This window comes from Mizuhopecten yessoensis, unplaced genomic scaffold (genome assembly GCF_002113885.1).
Source record: "Mizuhopecten yessoensis strain PY_sf001 unplaced genomic scaffold, ASM211388v2 scaffold8537, whole genome shotgun sequence".
In the NCBI taxonomy this organism is placed as follows: Eukaryota; Metazoa; Mollusca; class Bivalvia; order Pectinida; family Pectinidae; genus Mizuhopecten; species Mizuhopecten yessoensis.
The window spans coordinates 1,334,361-1,355,924 of NW_018407597.1; the positions used below are offsets into that span (position 1 = coordinate 1,334,361).

General features: G+C 34.2%; 1 protein-coding gene across 1 annotated transcript in view; it reads left to right on the top strand.

Moving 5' to 3' along the window:
• LOC110456159 (transmembrane protein 2-like) overlaps window positions 1-21,289 on the top strand; it is a 36,478-nt gene extending 15,189 nt beyond the window's left edge. The window contains exons 7-26 of the mRNA XM_021506731.1: window positions 776-871; window positions 1,389-1,522; window positions 2,710-2,782; window positions 4,968-5,089; window positions 6,242-6,390; window positions 6,579-6,648; window positions 7,730-7,864; window positions 8,989-9,118; window positions 10,565-10,628; window positions 11,905-11,940; window positions 12,908-12,997; window positions 13,487-13,667; window positions 15,103-15,303; window positions 16,753-16,940; window positions 17,648-17,800; window positions 18,636-18,810; window positions 19,276-19,317; window positions 19,846-19,929; window positions 20,776-20,856; window positions 21,048-21,289. Of these exons, the coding sequence (XP_021362406.1) occupies window positions 776-871; window positions 1,389-1,522; window positions 2,710-2,782; window positions 4,968-5,089; window positions 6,242-6,390; window positions 6,579-6,648; window positions 7,730-7,864; window positions 8,989-9,118; window positions 10,565-10,628; window positions 11,905-11,940; window positions 12,908-12,997; window positions 13,487-13,667; window positions 15,103-15,303; window positions 16,753-16,940; window positions 17,648-17,800; window positions 18,636-18,810; window positions 19,276-19,317; window positions 19,846-19,929; window positions 20,776-20,856; window positions 21,048-21,083 (2,240 nt within the window). The 3' untranslated portion in view covers window positions 21,084-21,289. The remainder of the gene's footprint in view (window positions 1-775; window positions 872-1,388; window positions 1,523-2,709; window positions 2,783-4,967; window positions 5,090-6,241; window positions 6,391-6,578; window positions 6,649-7,729; window positions 7,865-8,988; window positions 9,119-10,564; window positions 10,629-11,904; window positions 11,941-12,907; window positions 12,998-13,486; window positions 13,668-15,102; window positions 15,304-16,752; window positions 16,941-17,647; window positions 17,801-18,635; window positions 18,811-19,275; window positions 19,318-19,845; window positions 19,930-20,775; window positions 20,857-21,047) is intronic.
• The last annotated feature ends 275 nt before the right edge of the window (window positions 21,290-21,564 follow it).

A 21,564-nucleotide genomic window follows, 5' to 3' on the forward strand; every position in this document is an offset into this window, starting at 1 on the left:
ATACCACCCTCATACCGTCATCTCTCCTGTCTATACTTATACCACCCTCATACCGTCATATCTCCTGTCTATACTAATACCACCCTCATACCGTCGTCCCTCCTGTCTATACTTATACCACCCTCATACCGTCATCTTTCCTGTCTATACTAATACCACCCTCATACCGTCATCTCTCCTGTCTATACTTATACCACCCTCATACCGTCATCTCTCTTGTCTCTACTTATACCACCCTCATACCGTCATCTTTCCTGTCTATACTAATACCACCCTCATTCCGTCATCTCTCCTGTCTATACTATAACCACCCTCATACCGTCGTCACTCCTGTCTGTTCTAATACTACCCCCATCGCTTTGCCACTCCTGTCTGTCATTATATAACCGTCGTCTCTCCTGTCTATACTAATACCACCCTCATACCGTCATCTCTCCTGTTTGTAAGTATATTACCCTCATACCGTCGTCTCTCCTTTCTATACTAATATTACCCTTTATTTTATCTATTAATTGAAGTATACCAGATTCCCATCTCAACGACAAAACAGAATGTACAATACCATGAAACCTTTTAATGTTCTTTATACTTCCACAGATATGGTAATTATAGAGATTCCATACACATCATAATACACATAACTGAGAATGTAATAACGTTATCATAGGTACTCATATACCGTATATAATGTTGAAAAATAATTTAAAGTGTATATTGTATTTTTATCTGTTCGCAAAACTAATTTATTTATTAACGGTATTTATTTCGTTTTTAGGTTCCAGACTGCTAATCTCGTCTACTGGAAGTCATGAAGAAACTGAATTTGCTACAATCACGGAACTAGTTGATGCAACTCATGTCAAGATTGACCGTGAGTATTAATTCATAAGGCAGTTATGATTAAATAAAATACTCCGGGAAACTCATACACATGAAAAATCTTTTACTGTAAAAAAAAAGAATCTGTTTTGTTACATAAGAAATTTCGTTCGTACTAGTAATCCATGAATTCATATGCACTTACCCACACAAGGATGGGTTTTTTTTAAACCATCAATCTGGTCCCTATGAAAAGAACAAATGAGAAAATTTATTTTGGCAATACGTTTTCTTAATTTATGAGTTGGTTCATTATATAGTCAAACCAATTAGACAATCATCATTGTTTAATCAGTTTAATCAGGTTAGTTAGTGTATTACTTACGTAGTGTTCGGGAGATTACTCTGTGTAAAGCGCTATGTTAATCAGTGTGAAATTGTCTTTCGGAGATATCTGCTTGATTACTTGTTATTGGTTTGAGGGATATGTTACCATTTTGTATATGTGTATGTGCAATATTGACAAAACACTTCGATAAATGTATCTGTGTTTTTATATACATATCCAGTGACCGCCAGATATGATCATTTGTGTGAAACTTATAAGGGCGTTCCCATGTGCGCCGAGGTGGCGCTCGTTGACCGCAACGTCCTCGTAGAAGGAGTGACCCTTGGTGATGACCAATATGGTGGCAACATTAAGGTAAGAAGTTAGTAAGGTCAGACGAATGTCAATTATAAGAATAAAATTGGTGGGCCTATTCAAGGTCCAGAATTGTTTTTCTTTTAAAACATTGTTAAGGATTGTACAAAAACGGGATTGACCCCCAACATATGGCTTACATAATATATTGGAGAACTAATATGTGTGTAAGTAAGGATCGATGTCTCACTGCACTACAAAATGCCACCATTGTTTTTCTTACATACACAGTAGCCTCCCCTTATTTCGTTTTTCGATTTTACTTAAACGCGACTGGGAACTGGCTAGGAAGCTGCCGTTGACCAGGTAGCTTTGGTGGTTAAAGTAGTAGTATATTGATCGGTGGTCCAGGGTTCGAATCCTTGTCTACCTAAGATCACTTTTATACTCATAATACATTGTTAGATATTTTTTCTCCCTTGTTTATATATCATATTTACCTCTATCCTTTTATATATATAAAAAAAAAACTTTTTTTTTTCATTTATTTATTTATCTGATTTATTTGTTTATCTATTTATTTATTATCATCACGAGATTTTTTTTAGAAATTATTATCAAAGCTAAAGTCATGACAAAAACAAGGTTCCCGATGCATAGTTAGAGTTGTGGCAGTAGTACGGGGATTCTTGATAGGAAGCATATTATTAATAATAATAAAAATAATAATATAAAACATTTGATGTAGCGCCCTATCTAGCTAACATAAGTCACTCTAACGCGCTTAAAGTACATAGATATACAATTAATACAATTGGCATATACATTAATCAATACATTTTTGAAGAATTCGCAGTGGCTGCCTTATCATGCGCTGACAACTAGTACTGTGCCACCTGGCTAATATCTTCCTATGTGTGTATGCATGCGTGTGTGCTGGAGATGTAGTGTGTTCTGTTTGTAGTGGGAACGTCCTTCTAACGGCATCATTTATAGTGCCACATCACCTTTGACTGCTTCAGCACAGATACCGCAAAATCCACCCCGGACCAATTTGTTCCTCACCTGGGTTGTTGGAGTTGTGTTGGCAGGAGAAAAACATTTTCTCTCAATTTCGATCCGTACGACGACGATTTCGGGGATCGAACCCCGGCCGCTTGCGTGGAAGGCCGGGGTGTTATTCACAACATTCATGAACGTTGTCTACCCGGACATGTTTTGTTGATTCATATTTTTATGTCCGACAGTGCCTGGCAGGTTTCGCGAGCTGTAACTTTGCTGACTTTGAGCTGAATTTGATGGGTTCACATTTTCCTCTCGGTAAATTATATTTTATTCTTATTTTACGCGTTGATTCATGATTTCATGTGTATCACCCAATGATCTGTGTCAAGAATATAGCAATGATAACAGTAAACAGCCCATTTAGACTTAATTTTATTGTATTATAAACAAGGGAAAACAATAGACTTTTTGTAACTGACAAGATGTGTTTTGGCTGTGATAGCACAACTGACTAAATTGGTAAGAGCGTCTCTTAAATACAGAGGTCCGGGCTCGAATCCCGGTCTGGCCGTTGCATTTTTCCTTCCTGTTCAACTTTGGCGCACACGTAAAATTATACCCTCGGTATGTGACATCGGGTCTCGATTGTCTTCAGAGTAAAAAAAGGCGGAACTAGGCTAGGTCGATCGCCGGTGTCCAAGTAAAGCGCAATCGGCAAGAGTTTCTGTCTAAAGATCAGAGATCCCGGGTTTGAATCCCGTTTGATTTTGAATTTTCCTTTTCCTGTCACATATATGCAGTTAAGTTATAACGATCGTGCAGACAATGAAGTTTGTCGTTTTTTTAGTAATCAGACTTTTTTTTCTCACACAAAACATGGAACATTTACATATTATCACATATTTACTACTAAATTTTGTTTATGACGTTAAAACATATCCCTTCGGCCGGCTAGTAGCCGGTTATTTTAAAATGTACAAGGAATTACATTGTATCTGTCAAAACGTTAATTTCACATTTGAAACATTTTTTTCCAGCAAGACTACAGCTTTGACAAATCTTTTCTTTTAAAAAAATCATACCCTGCGGAATTTTCATGAAAAAAATAAAAAATAAAATATAATCAACAACAGTGTCCTTTATGTATAAACATACAGTGCTGCTATACTTAGATTCGAACACAACACTTTATACCTTTATAACCTAGTAAAGCTGTATTACAGTTCAGTCCAAAACGAAGCAAAAGAGAGGTTATTCTTTTTACGAAAAAACACAACGTGAATTTGATTAAAATGTAAAAATTAGGGAGGAAATGGAATTAAGTGACAGTATCTTTAGGTATATTGTTGATATAATATTGCGTGAAATGGCATTATATATATATATATATACATTGTATAATAATAATCTGGTGTACTTTTGGTTTTTTTCCAAATCTTGTTCCTGAATCCTGCAAAACACAACCTAAGATCCATTTAAAAAAAGACATAGAAGGTTAAAAAACACACTCCATTTCAGAGTTTCAAAGGTTTTTCGCAGTCAATCTGCCACTCTTTTGAATATTAAAGTGGTTGAGGTCAGCACGTGCTGAAACATGCAGTGTTGGTTGCTTTAGCGAAAAAATGGCTGCGCTTCCAGCCAATCATACTACGGGTCTCGGCACGCGGCTGACGTCAACCTCATTAATATTCAAAAAAGTGGCAGGCTGACTGCAAAAACTTTGAAACTCTGAAATGGCGCGTGTTTTTTGGAGGAAACAGAGTTCATGTCTGCGGAAGGAGAATACATTTTACGTGCGTATTCTGTCTTTGCGTATTGCAGAGTTATCTTCTCTTAGGAGCAGGTATTGATTGTTACGTTATTGGTTTGTGCGAGAAAATTACGTCGTTTTCTCAAAAATTGATGACGTTACTCTCACAAACAAGTGACGTAACAATCAAAACCTGCTCCCAAGAGAAGATAACTCTGCAATACGCAAAGACGGAATAGGAAGTTTTTAAAAGAAAAAAATATTTATCTTTCCAACGATACTAAGCATTTTCCCGTAGATCAACTAGAAATGTTGTTTTTGATGCAATAAATTTTGGTGGGTGGACATTTCCATATCGAGAGCTTTCCTCCCTTCTCCTATACATCGTCTTTGGGGTGTCATTTTTACCGAAAGTCGATCGAAACCCATAAAACATGTAACATTACTCTGAACACCTTAGTTTAGGTCCAAACATAGCTGTAACAAATTATCATGTCCCTGTGATATCAACGTATATAACTATACATTGCAATCCTGGCACTCAATCATGTCAAGATTGTGGGGAAATCTTTTTAAAGAAGAACGCGACGGCGTAATGTCCAGAGCTGGGGATGTATCTCAGCAAGGCGATTTGGTGCCACAGATTATGAGTTCGAGAGCCTGACAGTGATAACATTATCTTCCTCCTGCGTTTATTTTATATTGGGGTATATTTGTTTTGCGATTTCAATGTTTCGGTTGTATTGACAGGGCGCTATCCAATCCATTTCCATCTTGCTGGGGATGTAACAGACAAGGCTGTCGTTGATTCCCTGTCTATCCACAACTCGTACGCACGATGTGTTGTCGCTCACTTTACACATAACTTAGAGGTAAGTACACACATTAGAGCGTCACGAACAAGAATCGTGTACCAAATTAAAGGCCACACGCGTATTTTCCCCTTCTATATTCTATGCATTTCTACATTTTCAGTGAGTTTTCTACTAGTTATGCTTTTGAAACAAAAAATTGCATTATGAAAAAGAATTGTCTGAATTTAAACTCGGCTATTTTAAAAACAATTAGGCTATATGACCGGTTTTGTATTTGTTTTAAAATACAGTGTTAATAAATAGGAACTGGAATAAGTTTGGATTTATTTGTGATCATAGGGGACAAGTATATGATGAAATCAGAAGGTTTTTCTGAGAAACAAAATGTGCGCCACCACTCTTCAGATCATCAAATATTTAATTCGCCAATGAAATTTTATTTTTGTTCAAAAACTACCAAATAACTGCTTTCATATTGATGTTTAAGAGAATACGGTAAATGTCACATCAGCACAACCATTACTTCAAAAATAATGGATCATCAGAATCTATAGAAATCCTAATATCGTTATTAACTTATCAACATAATCAGTTGTCGGGCTAACCTCAGATAAAAAATGTAAAATACAGGTAAACTCACTTGAAATGGACTTAAACCCTTGCAACATCATTCTTTCGTTCAACATTGGAAAAATGTGAAACAAGACGATCCACCATGCGCCCTTTGTTAGTTAAAGGGAAGGTTATACATGTCTTTGGTCATTGCGTTCACAAATACATGTAGCTTACCTGTTAATTCACAGGTGGGGTATGTATGTATCATGTATGCCCTTTAGCAATGACCATATAAAACTTATAGATTTTAAGCTTATATGTAAAACTTCACTGATTTTCTTATTCGTCGATTTATGTTTATATTCCTTATACACAATTATAAGGAGTTAATGGTTGGTTGAAGGCTTGTCAGAAATGAATAGGATATCGCAAGAGGCTACACTGTGACGTCACAAACCACCTGACTTTGTGCGGTAGCACTCAAAATATGCATATTGACCAGAATGAGCTGACCTGACCTGACCGTCATCTGAATACCGAGGGGTCACGGTGATTACACGTATTATTGAATTATATGACGATAAAATATGCAATACGAAAACTCGTCGCCAAAATCCTTTAGGATTATCAATTCATATATCGATATTTTTGTAGGTTAAAAACAATGTCTGCTTTGATTGTCTTGGCCATGGTTACTTCCTTGAAGATGGAGGCGAGGTTGGGAACAGATTTTATCATAACTTTGCCACGCTCCAGCGCAAGGCAGGACTACCCAATAAAGCTCATCTTATTCCAACAGACAAGTAAGTGTCTACCTCTTCCATCATAAAATTTGGTTAATTATTAGAGAGAAATGGTGTTCACTTAGACAAATTAATTAATCAAAAGTCAAGCATATCAACCTGTAACGAAAGTAGAGTTAGTTGATATATATTGAAGCAATTCCCTCTATTAATTTGCAGCTCATATTTCACACATTTTTTTTTTACAGAAATCCGAGTGGGTTTTTTGTTACCAACCCCGACAATGAATTTGAGGGAAATGTTGCAGTAGCATCAGAGGTAAGACACGCTCATATTACATACATAGTATATATATATATATATATATATATATACATACTTTAAATATAGTTATACAAACATTTCATATACAGTTTGCAAAACCATAAAATTATATTCTACTCAACACGAGATTCCTGCAAATTTTTGTCCTACTCATAATTGAATTGTATTTCATTAATCAACTGAATATGATCTATAGGAAACGAATATTTCACGACATTTATAGAAAGCAGTATCGTACAGCAATTACCACGATTTGGCAAGCTAAAGAGTCGCATTGGCTTCGAAGAGCATCATATTGTCGTACAAAGAGTCCTTTTCCTGTTACAAAATAATGCTTTATACCGATCTTAGGAATTAGCAAAGAATGCAAATGTCATTGCAAAATTACAGAAGCATTAAATGAAAAAAATATTTGTGTAAAGAAACTAACTGTCAGGTCACTATTTACCGCACAGCATGGAACAGGCAAACGTGATTTTAGAAGAAACAATGTAAATAATAATATATACAGCATTTCATATAGCGACCTATCTAGCTAACATAAGCTACTCTAAAGCGCTTTGCAGTACATAGATATACAATTAATACAATTAGCATATACATTAATTAATAAAATTTTGAGGAATTCGCAGAAGCTGCCTTATCAGGCTGCTAACTACTAGTCCTATGCTAACTACTAGTCCTATGCCACCTGGCTAATATCTCCCAAAGTGTGTATGACTGCGTGTGTGCTGGAGATGTAATGTGTTCTGTTTGTAGTGGGGCCGTGCTTCCAACGGTATCATCTATAGCGCCAACTCACCACTCGACCAATCCGCCCAAAAACAGGGCATTACATCATCAAAAGTCATTACTGTTCATTAATGAATCATGGTTTTTGCATATAATTTATAGTTATATGTTGAGAGAAATATCGAGATATGTTGCCACACCTGTGGAGGTTCAGCGGCAGGCTATCGTCGATTTTACAGAATAGCATCTGGAGAAATTTCTCATCATCAGGATTTCCATATTATTATGACTACACCATAACATTTATTATGCATTATTAATGTAATTTTTGATGTGTTTAAAGGGATATGGGTTTCATTTCGCCTTTCCTAATTTCCCGATGGGCCCGTCAGCCAGCAAGACTGATTTGGAAGAAGGTCAAACATTCCAGACCAACCTCAAATTATTCACAAAGAACACAGCTCACTCTAACGCGAAGGTGATATATATTCATTAGTTTGCTATCTTGATAATTTCAAAAGTGTGTCGCTCCATCTTTTATCCCCCCTCCCCGTTGTTAATAATGACTCTATCTACATTTTTAATTCCTCGTCATATTGTTAATTTAATTAAAGACCATTGTTTCAATTCTACCGAGTTTTCGATGCAACGACACTTTTCATTGGTTAATAACGATGTATTATAGGACGATATACTATGTGCGTGCATGTTTTATTATTCAACAGATCAACGCTCTTCCAAAAACCTCCCACGCAAATGTAAACAAGCGAGTAACGGGACTTGTTTCCTTTGTCGAGTGAGGGTACACGAATTTAGTTTTGTATGTTTTTGACAATTTGTTAGCGGACAAATAAAAGGGCTTCTGATAACCTATAGATCTATTTAAAATATATCAAGTTCGTTCAGAATGTTCCGCTGAACGAAGCGTTTAGGTGACAGTGTAACAGAACAGCCTAATTTTTATACTTACATCATCTAAATCACCTTGCTAATCATAGACGTAAAGACACCAAGTTAGACAGAAAAAAAAGACTCCTTACATTTCACTTCTTGGACGAATCGATATACATGAAAGTGTGTGTATGATAGTACTGGAAAATATAATCTGAAATTCGAAAATGTTGGAACTAATAACCATCTCAGGTCGAAAGCGGCTTTCGATAATTATTTTTCCAATATTTTTTCACGATCGTTATTTATTCCACCATAACATATGCACATACGTTGATTATTTCCTAAATATGTATATAGATCTTTTTCTCGAATAACAATAATTTTGAGAGCCATCGCGTTGTGCTTATCTCCATAAGTTGAAGCTACCACATACTCCTTTTCTGCAAATTAATATCTTAATATTTATTCAAATTATGACAATAACGATCACTTCACAGTCAATCTCCATAAAAAGGCCGTTAGCCCGCAGTATAATAGACCGCACACGTTCACTGTCTCACCTATTGTTTCGCTTCCGGTTTAATGGACGATCATGAGGCAACTTCACTTCCTGTTGTCGTCATTATTCGCATCGAGTGAACATTCATAATTTGTTAATGTATTTTGATGAAATTTAAATTTCTTTGTTGTTTTACTTATTGCACTTAGATGGGAATACGAATCGGGGACTACCTGAACGATGACGGTGAAGTGAAGTGGGGTGAGGATTATGCCCCACGAGTATCTGCGACAGACGATACATCAGATCTAGCCTTACTTGAACTCAGCTGTGTAACTGGTGAGTCCAAATAATTTACTTATGAATATTCCCCATTGACATGAACCCAATATAATTTAATGATGCAATACCCCGCGGCAAAAGCAAAAAGGGCGAGAGCAAACTTGCGTTGAATTCAATGTATTCACTATAAAGTAATAAGTGTAGAAAGCACAATTTAAAATTATTATTCTGAGACGGATGAAGAAAATTGATTTTAGCGAGGAACGAAATAAATAATAGTTATGATGTTATGACAAAAAAGCTCAGAAACTAAATCTGAGTTGGATAAATAATTTGGTCCGGGCTCTGCTTATTCACTTCCAGAAGCAGGGATGAGGCAATACTTTTCAATGATGATGATTTTCATTTGTCAAGGAATGCTCTATATATGAACTACCTAAGTAACCAAGAACACATTTCGAGTCAGCCTCCTGGTTTACAGTGTTTGACGGCTTTTGAGCCACTCCCGGCGTCTGGGACTGCTTGTATTGACAGGAACTTAGAATACTTTCACATATTTATACATTGTTTATCTGAAGTTATCATTGGTGAAAGTATCGGTGGTCTTTGTCATATTTATTATTATATGTTTGTATAAACTCAAACGAAAAACTGTTCAAGAGATGTTTTCTGCAAGTCGCCATTTTTGTTTAAAAAAAAACAACTCATTTAAGAAAACAGTTTGTCAGCGTGGTCGTAAAATGCATCAAGTGTTAGACCTTTAACGTAAGAAATGACTCCGTTAACTAAGAACTCAAACAAGAGTTTTAATCCAGCACACCGTATATAAGTTTGACATGATTTGGCTAGAATTTGCGAGTATTTCGAGGATATATTTTAAACATTTTAGTAGTCTTTCTGCATTTTTCTTCAGTTTGTCCAATGAGTCTTGCAAACTGATACGATTTGAACTTTTTAATTGTTTGATCATATTGTTTCTTTGACAATTTCATGATGAGATAAACAAATAATTATTCCTTTTTGTCAAGCATTTAAAGAGAGTCAGATGTTGAGTTATTTTCTTCAATGAAGTCTTATCTGGCACTTGACAAATCAATGTTAAGTTCTCTGCTGAAAATTCTGTATGAAATGGAAACATATCCATATCTTCAAAGAAATTGTTTCAGTTATTTTTCCTTTTTGTAGTATATTCGTATTATCTTTTGTATACAGAAAACAAATGCGTTGCTCAGGCAACAAGGGCAATAACTTACATTAACCTTTAACTAGTGGTAAGGCTGAGATTCTTAGAACTTTTTGTGATCGTTAATGTGAAAGTCAATCATGCATTTGTTGTACCCGTGTAAAAAGAAATTTTTTCCAATTGATGGGGCAGACGTGTTGTAAAATTGGATGGAAGTATACTTTCTAGTATAAGTTTCTAGTAACTTATAACCTCGTTGTTCTATGTCTTAATTGATTGAGTGTACATGTGTATTCAATACTTTAATAACGTGATTGCAGCCTACAATAATGAAGAAGCCAATGTCTACATCAGAGCGGCAAGGCTATCATTGAAGAATTTTTCGTAAGTATTAGTATGCTTTACTCAGGTGAACAGTTTAGAAATATTTCCAATTTGCTTCGTTATTTAAAAAATTAACCATTACTTCAATCAAAACATATATACATCAAAATGTAGATATAATGGGATTTTTTCTTGTTAAAAGTGATGTTTTTCACGTCTCATTTTTTTCTTTGGACATCATGTTTCCACCCCGGTTGTCTGTAGACACAATTTCGTCCGGACAACTCCTCCTAATGTTTTCGCCGACTTTGATGAAACTTCGCTAAAATAATTAACATACCCTAAAGTTGTTCACCTGCTAATACATTTCGATCCGGACATTTTTTCGGAGTTATGTCTCTTTTTATGAAAGTTGTAAAATTGTGCAGCGCATATCTTCTATACTATTTCACTTAGAGTAACCAGAATTGGTATGCAAACAAATCTTGAGATGGCTGAGTGTCGTGTAAAAAGGAATGTCACCGTGACCTATGCTTTGATTTTTGACCATATCCTTTGAATAATTTTGTCTAAGGCATACTTTCTATACTATTTCACTTTGAATTACCATATTTGGTATGTAAGTATGTCTTGGCTGACAGAGTGCGGAGTACAAGGATTGTGTCACTGTGACCTATATCCATAGATAAGTGTACAGCTCGATAAACAAAGAAATGATAACAGATGGGGGCGTTTCGATTGCCTTGCAATATTTTGCATTGCTCATTTTTATTCTAGCGGCATTTCCGGTTATTGTAGAGGTATGTGATCTTTGTCTCATTTTCCTTTTGTTGTGAAATCATTTTTTGTAAACTAATTTATTATTACAATATCAATTATGCTTAATATATTTGAATGTTGTCTTTTGTTGATATCATTTGTATGTTAAACATATATATACATTGACAAAACAATGGGACGTCTAGTTTATTAGTACGGTACACTTAATACTATTGTGTAAGACATACAATATAACCTAATAAGTTAAACTTAACGACAGTGTATCAGTCAAACACAACGAAAGTGTAACAGTTAAACACAACGAAGGATATTAGTTAAACACAACGAAAGTGTATCAGTTAAACACAACGAAGGATATTAGTTAAATACAAAGAAAGTGTATCAGTTAAACACAACGAAAAAGAATCAGCTAAACACAACGAAAGAATATCAGTTCAACAAAACGAAAGTGTATCAGTTAAACACAAAAAGAAGTGTAAATAAGTGTAAATTGGAATTAAAAACATAGAAACACAATTGTGTTTTTAAAACCCTGTATAAATGATTCTTTTTTTAGGGTCGCAAAAAGCAAAAAGGGAATAGAAGTATTGAGGTAAGTAATTCAAATTGAACTTCGTTGTTCGTCCTTGATCGATAGCAGTGTATGTGTAGTCTTGTTTTACAACATTTTGAAATTACGGTAAACAAATGTATTAATCGATAGATTTTAATATAGAAATATGTGTGCGTGCGTGCATGCTTTTAGATAAGATTTGTTTTCAGAATGATTTATTTTCAACATTGTGTTTTACAACGAACAATATAAGCTCTTGTGTCTAGTGCCTAATGGAAGATTTACATAACCTCAACTTATAAACAGGCAAGTGCTAATTGAAATGTATGGATAACTTTGGTTTATTTTATGGAGTGATCAATTAGGTTTAAAAAGGATCTGCGAGATTCTATTGATTTTTTTTGTGTAATGTTATATTTTTTAAGTTTTTCTTTACATATACATATACATAAACAGGACATTCGCGCATTCTCACACATACGCAAAAGACAATGGATCTAGCCTTATCAAAATTTATCATCATTATTATCATAGTGATAAAAAAACAACATCATCTTCATTGTCATCCTAATATCGTCATATTCATCATCATCATCATCATCATCATCATCATTATCATCGCCGACCATATCATCATTCATCATTGTTTTCGTCATCAACATCTTTCATATATAATTATTCCATCATCATCATCATTATAGAATCATCATTTCATCATCATCATCATAGAATCATAGAATCATCATTTCATCATTATCATCATCATCATCATCATCATCATCATCTGCGAGATTATATTGGTTACAAGATCAACTTGCTGCTTATGTATAAATTGTCTCAAAATAAATTATAAAAAATTAATATTTTCTTACATAACAAACGGTCCATGTTATTTTGTTTATAGAAAAAATTTTGTTTACGTTTTCTGTTTTAAGCTTGAACATGTTGTTCTGGTGTACATTTACACGTATATATATATAGACCAATAATCCGACTTTAATTACAGATCAATCAGAAATGAGGTGTATCAACAGGCAATAGAGGATAGTGTTATCCTGGGAGATCGTGAGAGCGGCCAAGCAGAGGGAGACAGTTCGTATGTATCAGACAATAAGCGTGCGAACCTGGTGGGTTCAGTTATTTCCCTCAGACCGAATACACAAGGTTGTTTGGGTTTCTGCATCACGTTAATTGCTTGACTGAAGTCGATCACAATATTTTGAACGGCTTATTTTGTGTACATATTTCTGTTATGTTCTTTTCTTCCTCAAAATAAAATACACTATTCGGTAAAGAAGTACCATTTTCCAGATATATAACACATATTGACTGTAAATGTCCATATTTAAATAATGTACATATTGTGTGCAATCATCAATGATATCATTATATATATATTGACTGCAATCATCAATGATATCATTATGTTCATATTGACAGTAAACGTCGACAATGTAATCAGATCTATGTTTACTGTAACTGTTTTTAGTGTAATCATGAACACATTTCTACTGTAACTATTTATACTATACTTGTTGATATATTGACTGCGAAACTTGACATGAAACTTCTGTATTGTTTCCAGTGACAACCAAACTAGGGTTGGATTGGAGTTTACTGGGCCAGTAAGTTTGTCAGGATTGTATTTCGACGATTTTTACACATCTGTAAACTACCGGTCTGGTGCCCTCAGTTTGGCAGGAGGAAACCCTGAACCAATTACTGGAAATCAAATGGGAGACAACATCTTTTTCGGCTTCACAGATGTATGTACATATACTGTTATTATCATCAAATTATATGCATATCGTGTTTTTATATATTTTTACATTTTCTGACTAATGCAATTGCAAACCAAATGTTATATACAGTATAATAGTCGCACATTATCTGTATTCATCGCACACTTTATGGTAATCAGCTGCAGCATAGCCGTATTATCGTGAACGTTTTGGCATCGAATAGTTATAAAATGTTAATATAAGTGTTTTCAAGATATCACAAGATATTATCATTATTATTTATATATCAAAACATTGCATATTTCGTAGCAACTTACAACACAGAGTTTCCAAAGATGAAGGTTGATGACGACTATTCACAAGTTTCATCATCTCATTAGGAATTCTGCAACTTCTTTGGATTTTTAACCCTAACCCTAAACCCTAACCCCTAACCCTAACCCTAAACCTCAACCCTAACCCTAACCCTAACCCTAAATTTCATGTAATTTCGTAGCAAATTACAACACAGAGTTTCCAAAGATGAAGGTTGATGACGACTATTCACAAGTTTCATCATCTCATTCGGAATTCTGCAACTTCTTTGGATTTTTAGTGACGCTCATTCTAGGTTTGTTATTACAATCCCAGTTCTTGTAATGACAACGTGACATTACTTGGATTTGATCTTGATTTTTACGTCAGATGTCGTGATTGATGGAGCGAAAGGCGCTTATTTTTCCAGACAACATGGCCTTATTATCCTTGTAGTGTTTCAAGGTTTTCCATATATGTATTTCATTTGTTCATATCTTGCCCTAGTTTTATCAAATTTTATGTCCGAAATACAGTTTTGTTGATATCAAGATATTCGAAAAAAAAATTAACACTAAATGAACTTAAAATAAGTAATGGTTTTGTTTTTTTACTGAGCAGATAATATAGAGATATATTATATCAAAACAAATGATAAGGATAAAATGTAGGCATGTTCCTCAATGGGGCTTCGGTGACCGAGTGGTTAAGGCGTCTGATATTTTGCTATCACTAGCCCTCAACCACTGGGTCGCAAGTTAGATGCATTCGAGATGCAGTCGCAGGATACGGGCCACAGGTCGGTGATTTTTCTTTGGGTACTCCGGCTTTTCTGCACCACCAAAATATGGCACGTCCTTAAATGACAATAGCTGTTGATAGGGTGTTAAAACACAAACAAACAAACGAATTCATCTAGCAGTACATATACACTTTATATCCGCTAGATTGTATGTGCGAACTTTCATGATGATTTGTTGTAATGCAGTCAGTAACTGTTTAGAGAGATAAAAGGGAAAGACGAAAAATAACTTTATAAACGGAACGTTATTAGAGGAAACAAACATAACCTGATCTTCTGTATTTAAAGGTACATTAGCTAATGCTCCTATTTTACTCTCCACCAAATGAACTAACCAGTTACACTTGTTGTTGTTCTCCACAGCCCGATGACGGTAGCCGAGTGTTTGTTGCTGATATCAATGACGACAAGGAAGGAAATCTTGTCGAATCATTTGTTGATGATGGTTTTGTTACGGATTCTGACTCAGCGATGACGGTTCTGAGAAATACACCGTTCCAAGTCACAGATACTTGCTCGGAAAAGTGGGATAACTATGCCGTCTGTGACGAAGAGTATGCAATGGTACAAGCCAGGCTTATTTTTATACGGCTGTCAAATTTGACGGTAGTATTATGGTATGGGGTCGTCCATCCGTCCGTCCGTTCGGCGTAGACTTTTGTTTGTCCGGCAATCTTCTCCAACATTTTTCGACCGATCTCTTTGAAACATGGGATATATTATAATCATGATATGAAATTATGTCTCCATTAAAAGAATTTTGATTCGACATTTCTTCCAAAAGTTATTGCCCTTTGTTCATTTCAGTATTTGATTTTTTGTCCGGAGATTTTCTCCTACATTTTTCAACGGATCTCTTTGAAACTTGGTATGCATTATAATCATGATATGAAGTTGTGTCTCCCTTAAAAGAATTTGATTGGACGATTTTTGCAAAAGTTATTGCTTTTTGTTCATTTGAGTATTTGTTTTTGTCCTACATTTTTATAGCATGTCAGCTAACTACTCTTAGAATGATGCAAATCTTATTTCAATGTAAGAAAGTATATAACACTATATGGCATTTGACGGGCGTATTTTGTTCCGCCCCGCGGTACTCTTTTTGATATATGCATAATAAATACATAATTATATCATATAATTGATGTATCATACATATTGTCAATTGCACTAGATATATACGCGTAAATCAACCAAATATGACCAGTGTATTGCTGAATAAAGACCTACAACTGCGTTATTACATTAAGCAAGATTAGTGACACAATAAAGAATTACTTAAGGTCATAGGAGTGTATTGATAAACAGAAATAGGTAGTACATCCGTAGTTGAAAATCCAATGTAGGGAGACAGTATCACAATTTCCGCATATTCTAATGTTTAATATCAAACTAATGAATATTGTATATTTATTATTGACAGAACAGTGTGTTCTCTCAATATAAAGGAATTTCAAAGGAATCCAGGCATTCATTCAGTTGTGTTTTATCAATGAGTCAAATGTGTCCATTTGTCTGTACTTCAGGAAACCGGCTACCTATTTCACTACTGTGAAGTTTTTCAAGAACGATAACTCTTACATGCAATTACTATGTGTAAATGGTTTTATTATAAAATGTCACTTTTTAATCGTTTAAAGATAATTAATTTTACACAATTTCAGCATTGATTAAACTGATATACATTAATGCAATATTAATCTATGGCAGTATCATTTTTATTGACATTATTTTGCAAAAGATTGTGTCTTTCATTTTTTTCAAAATTCACTCCTTTTTACCTAAATTTCCATTTAAAATCCTTAAAATTCTGTCAACCTATATTTTTTTGGTGGCAGAAAATTTTCTTTACTTCAAAGCAATATAACTACAAAATTTGAAGACACTCTACAGAGAAATGTTGACACAGTCCTATTACCTTAATATTTTCAGAGTAATTTTTCTTTTTCGCAAATATGATATGTTTATTTGAACGTATTTACCAGACGATTAATACATTTACAAATCCTACAGGTGGAAACAAACAGGGCTGCGGACATATTTCGGGTCCATGAAGATACTCAAGTGACATTAGATGACGTGGAAAAGAGTACTCCATTCAACGTCCTCGCCAACAATCCTGACTACCTCTATCTTGTTCGCTATGATAACTTCGATTTCGCCTCAGCCGTCAATGTTAAGACTTATGATGCTAATCAAGGGTAACTCAGTATTTGTCATTGTCCAATTATGTTATTTTCCTGATATTGTTTTCAATGACTTTTGATATCGAAAAAATAGTTTTCTACTCAATTTAAGAACAGATGTCATGGACATATTTCCGACGTCTAGTAAAGATCTATACATGGCCTTATGAACGTCGTCATTTGAGAGAGTACCTGTAAATGAGCCTGTTGAAAGTTCTTGCTCTTCTAGATTGGCGCGTAATAGCACGCGTACAGAGTATTAAACACGGCATTTGATTGATTAACGTAAACATCATTACGCAATACAATGCTTTACTGTTTTTGTTGTAAGTAAGAATAACACATATGCAATAACAGTTTTTCTTTATAATTTTGGAATGAAATCAGAAGGATTGTACCAGATAAAAACATTCTATCGATGTATAGACCGAAACTTGAAGGTCACTCTTTGCATATACCGCTTAGCATTGCGGTTTATTCAGAGTGCACTTCGGTTTTCAATCTATACATACGAATTTATGATCTGGTACAATCCTTAAATCATTTTCTTGAACCTTGCGGAATATTGACTGATGGCTTGTTTCAAGGAATGAATGATGTTTTCTATTTGTAGAAAAAGAAAAGAAAATATTACATGTAGTTAGCTATATTAAACAACATTCACTTTTTATGGGGTTTTTTAATTACAAACATTTTAAGTATCTTTTATATCTCGTTGGCAGAAAGACGTTTGTGATGGGTTTCTGTGTTCCAAGTGGTGAAAATGTCGAATTAAAAATCCAATACAGCAGCACTGATCAATTTGACTCTGAGACATCATTCGAAGCGCTTACAGCCAGCTCTGGAAACAAATACTTCCACGACAAGGAAATAGGGTACAGTTTATCAAGTATCGATTAATGAAATTAAACAACCATGTTAATATTATCATTTTTTACATGGCATATAAATTAAGAGGTGAAACACAAATGTTAAAAAATATGACGAAGGTGACTTGTGCGGAATCAGTATTGCATATTGCCATAAAGCAATGATGACGTCATTATATAAATATATTTGGTGTTGTTGTGGTATATTTAAAATGTCAATGAAACCCTACACTAACATTCCCGTCCACATTGTTATCCAAATCTGTATTGATATGTCAGTGTTATTGTGAGGAAAGCAGTAAGAGTTATCGTTATGCATGAATGGCGTGGAGCAGTATTTCGTACCACTGTCCGTAATTATACATTTTCAAAATACATCTTGCCGGTTAAGCTTTTGAGTTAAGGTCAGTTATTCAAAGTGTGCTGCAGCTTAGGTCATGTGAATTCATGAACTTATCTCCCTTTACAGATAAAATATGTATACCTGTATTTTTGTGACATTGACGTCTGTGACCTTGGTTAAGGTTTCCGGCATGTAAATGTTACTTCAAATGTACTGGCTCCGCTAGGAGTAAATTATGTTACTCTGCTTTTTGTAACATGACCTATGTGATCTTGTTACAGTTCTTTAGTGTTGGAACGGGCATACGTGTCTTACAGAGTTTTCTAGATTTAGTTAATTACGTACTCATCGTACAACACACAACCTCTATTATTTCACAACAAAATAACGTGACTGTCAATGCTGTAATTAATCTAATATCTGCATATTTTCATTTTTGATAATAGCATCATAGAAGAAAATGGCTATAATAGTTCATTATTTTGATTTCATTTTCAGAGTCGTCTTCGTCAATGTTGTTGGGCAGGAATCGGATAGCAGTGAGCAATATTGTCTGGACGATTATGACAAGACAGGAAAATGTCGTAGTCTTTCAATTAAGAAGAAAAATGGTGATCCCGAAATTAACGATTGTATCGATGGCGCCATCAGTGAATATATAACACCAGCACAGGTGCGGTAATGTATATCAAAATTTTAACAATGTATTAATTTACCTCGCTTAATAAAAATTACAGGTTAGGAATTATTATATAGCCATATCACTTGATGGTCACATGTTTTTATCCTTACTTGTCAAAACACTATGTTCACGTATATTGAACAAATGATCAGAGAAACCTATATATTACATTTATCACTTAAATACAATAGATAGTAAAATTTAAAAAAACACGACTTAACTGGACTATGAGAAATTTGTAAGGAATAAAAACCATCTTCAAATCGTCAAAATCTTTGATTTTTATTCCAAGTTTTATTATTGTATGCTCCCAAATTTTAAAATGATATAATCCAAAGTATTCCAATTATTGTGCCGCTGATTTCGATATATTGTTTTGAAATTTTTTGAAGCTGAGTGGTTATCTCCCCAACAAATTTTTACTCATACTGTTACTTATCAATTCAACTATTTTAGGCAACGAAACGAGTTAATGTGCCAATGAAGAAGCGAAAGATGGTACGTACAATTTATTTTTTCTGTTGAAGTGTGTATGTAAAAGGCATATGATTACATTTATCTGGAGCAAATGGTTTCGCGTCGGGTTTTTTTAAGATTCCTGATTTCTTTCATATATTTAAGTCTATCCCAACTTCTTTTCAGTGCCTCTTATAAGATTTTGAGTTCTTGCTTTTTAATTTGAGGCTTTAATTTTTTTTTATATATAGCAAGAAGTTCATGTTTAGCAATAGAAAACAAAAATATAATGAAAACGAACTTTAGCTATTTCCAAGCATTGCAATCGAGCAAACAGTATTCATCTCAAGAAAAAAAAGAGCTTTTACAAATTGATATATGTTTGAGTTTTCTGCGAAGTAATATAATACATTAATTTACATATTTCAGCCCGAAAGTATTCACATATATCTGTAAATGACAATTGAATCAATTCCATGCTATCTGTAGTTAAACGAAATGTATTTAACAATTTGTGGGTGTTGTTATTATGTTATGTTACGACATTCAGTTTGTCTCGTTGTCTGATAGATCCTGACGAGAACTGAGAAGAGGTTAATGGAACTTATTCAGAAGCTGGAAGATAACCAGTCCAACTATGCCGAGCGTATCGCTGTAAGTTTTTATTAACGATAATGTCGGTCCGTGTCTTATACTAACCCAGCAACAGCATCAACTAAAAAAAATCGTTTGATTAACTAGTATAGTGGTTTCGATGATTTTAGAATGTGTCCAACATTAAAAATGCAAAATTTATAAAAACAATTGGCAAGATTAACCATTCATTTAAGCCTGTCGAATGCTTATATGATCACTTATAAGTGCAAGTATATTTTCCAAATCTTAATATTTTTAACAAAATACGTCCGTGATGATATTTCATATTTTGACATATAGCTATACTAATTTGCTCTCTGATTTTCCATTGTATCAGTATGATATGCGTTGTCCTTACTGATACAACCAGTAAACCATATTTCAATGCTTTTGTTAAACTCTCCATGGTGTATTTTTTTCTCATTGAAGAAAGTTTCCCGCACGATTGATGTTTTTAACTATTTTTTAAGTTAAGAACCGTTTTGACTTCATCAAAAATGCTGTTTTATAGTCAAGTCCTCCAATAAATTCAAAGAGACATGTTTCAGAATCCAAAATACCTGCATCTGATCGTCTCGATTTTATTTATGGTTACAACTCGAATTCTATTTGTTTTGTTTGTTATTTCTGGTTTCTATGAAGTTTCGGGATAACATGAATTGTTACTAGGTTAACATACAGCTATCGCAAACTTGCAGTTTTTTCGATTTAAAAGGGAGTTTTCGAGTCTGCGTTATATTGTTGTGTTATTATTAGCAATTGTTCACGTTGAAATATTATACTTATAAATATATCATTTACCAAAAGAATTATTAAGATAAAACGAAAATGATTAAACTCATTGCTGTATTTTTTTTATTGTAGCAGCAAAATCGGAAGCGGAGACTGAGGAGGAATGCAGGTACCAGCGCAACCCTCCCAGCTTACACTGGAGATTTACCAGATGTAAGTCTGATATGGTTTATATTACCCTGAAATACGACAACTACAAAACTCTTTTGGAACTATCAACTTCATATTTCATTTTCTCACTTATAACAGTAGTTCGCCGATATTGTAAACCAAAATTAAATATTTTATGACTTTTATTTTTTAGCTTTCGTTACAAAAACATTAATTAATTTATTTTATTTTAGGGTATTGGTGCATGTGATGATTCCTCAAAGAAATGAGGATTCTTTCTGACCTTCCGGAATAGCGTACCGAACGACCCGCCGACAACCCTCCCAATCGACCCCCTCCTCCGAAACTCTCAATGCCGTTAAATATATTTCTCAATAACCCCTCCCGGATTCGAAAGGGTTCATAACACTCTGCATGCACAGAACTGTGATATTATATATATTTTTATCATTTTGAACTTAAAACTTCAGATAACGTATATCACACTTTAAATACTTCTTTTGTGCAAACTGAAATTCAATCTGCTTTACCAGGATATGCATGTTAAGTAGGCAATGTTGTTATCTAGAATTATCTTTATTTTTGTCATCGAATTTGAGGACATTAACGCGCATTTGAGAAAAGTATATATATTCGTTAATTTAGTTGTAAGTGGACAATATATCCTTGTGTAACCAATTCATAGCAATCCGTTTCTTTCTGCCCTTGAGAAATAATGTACAGTTCTTTTCTCTAATGTAAGATTATATT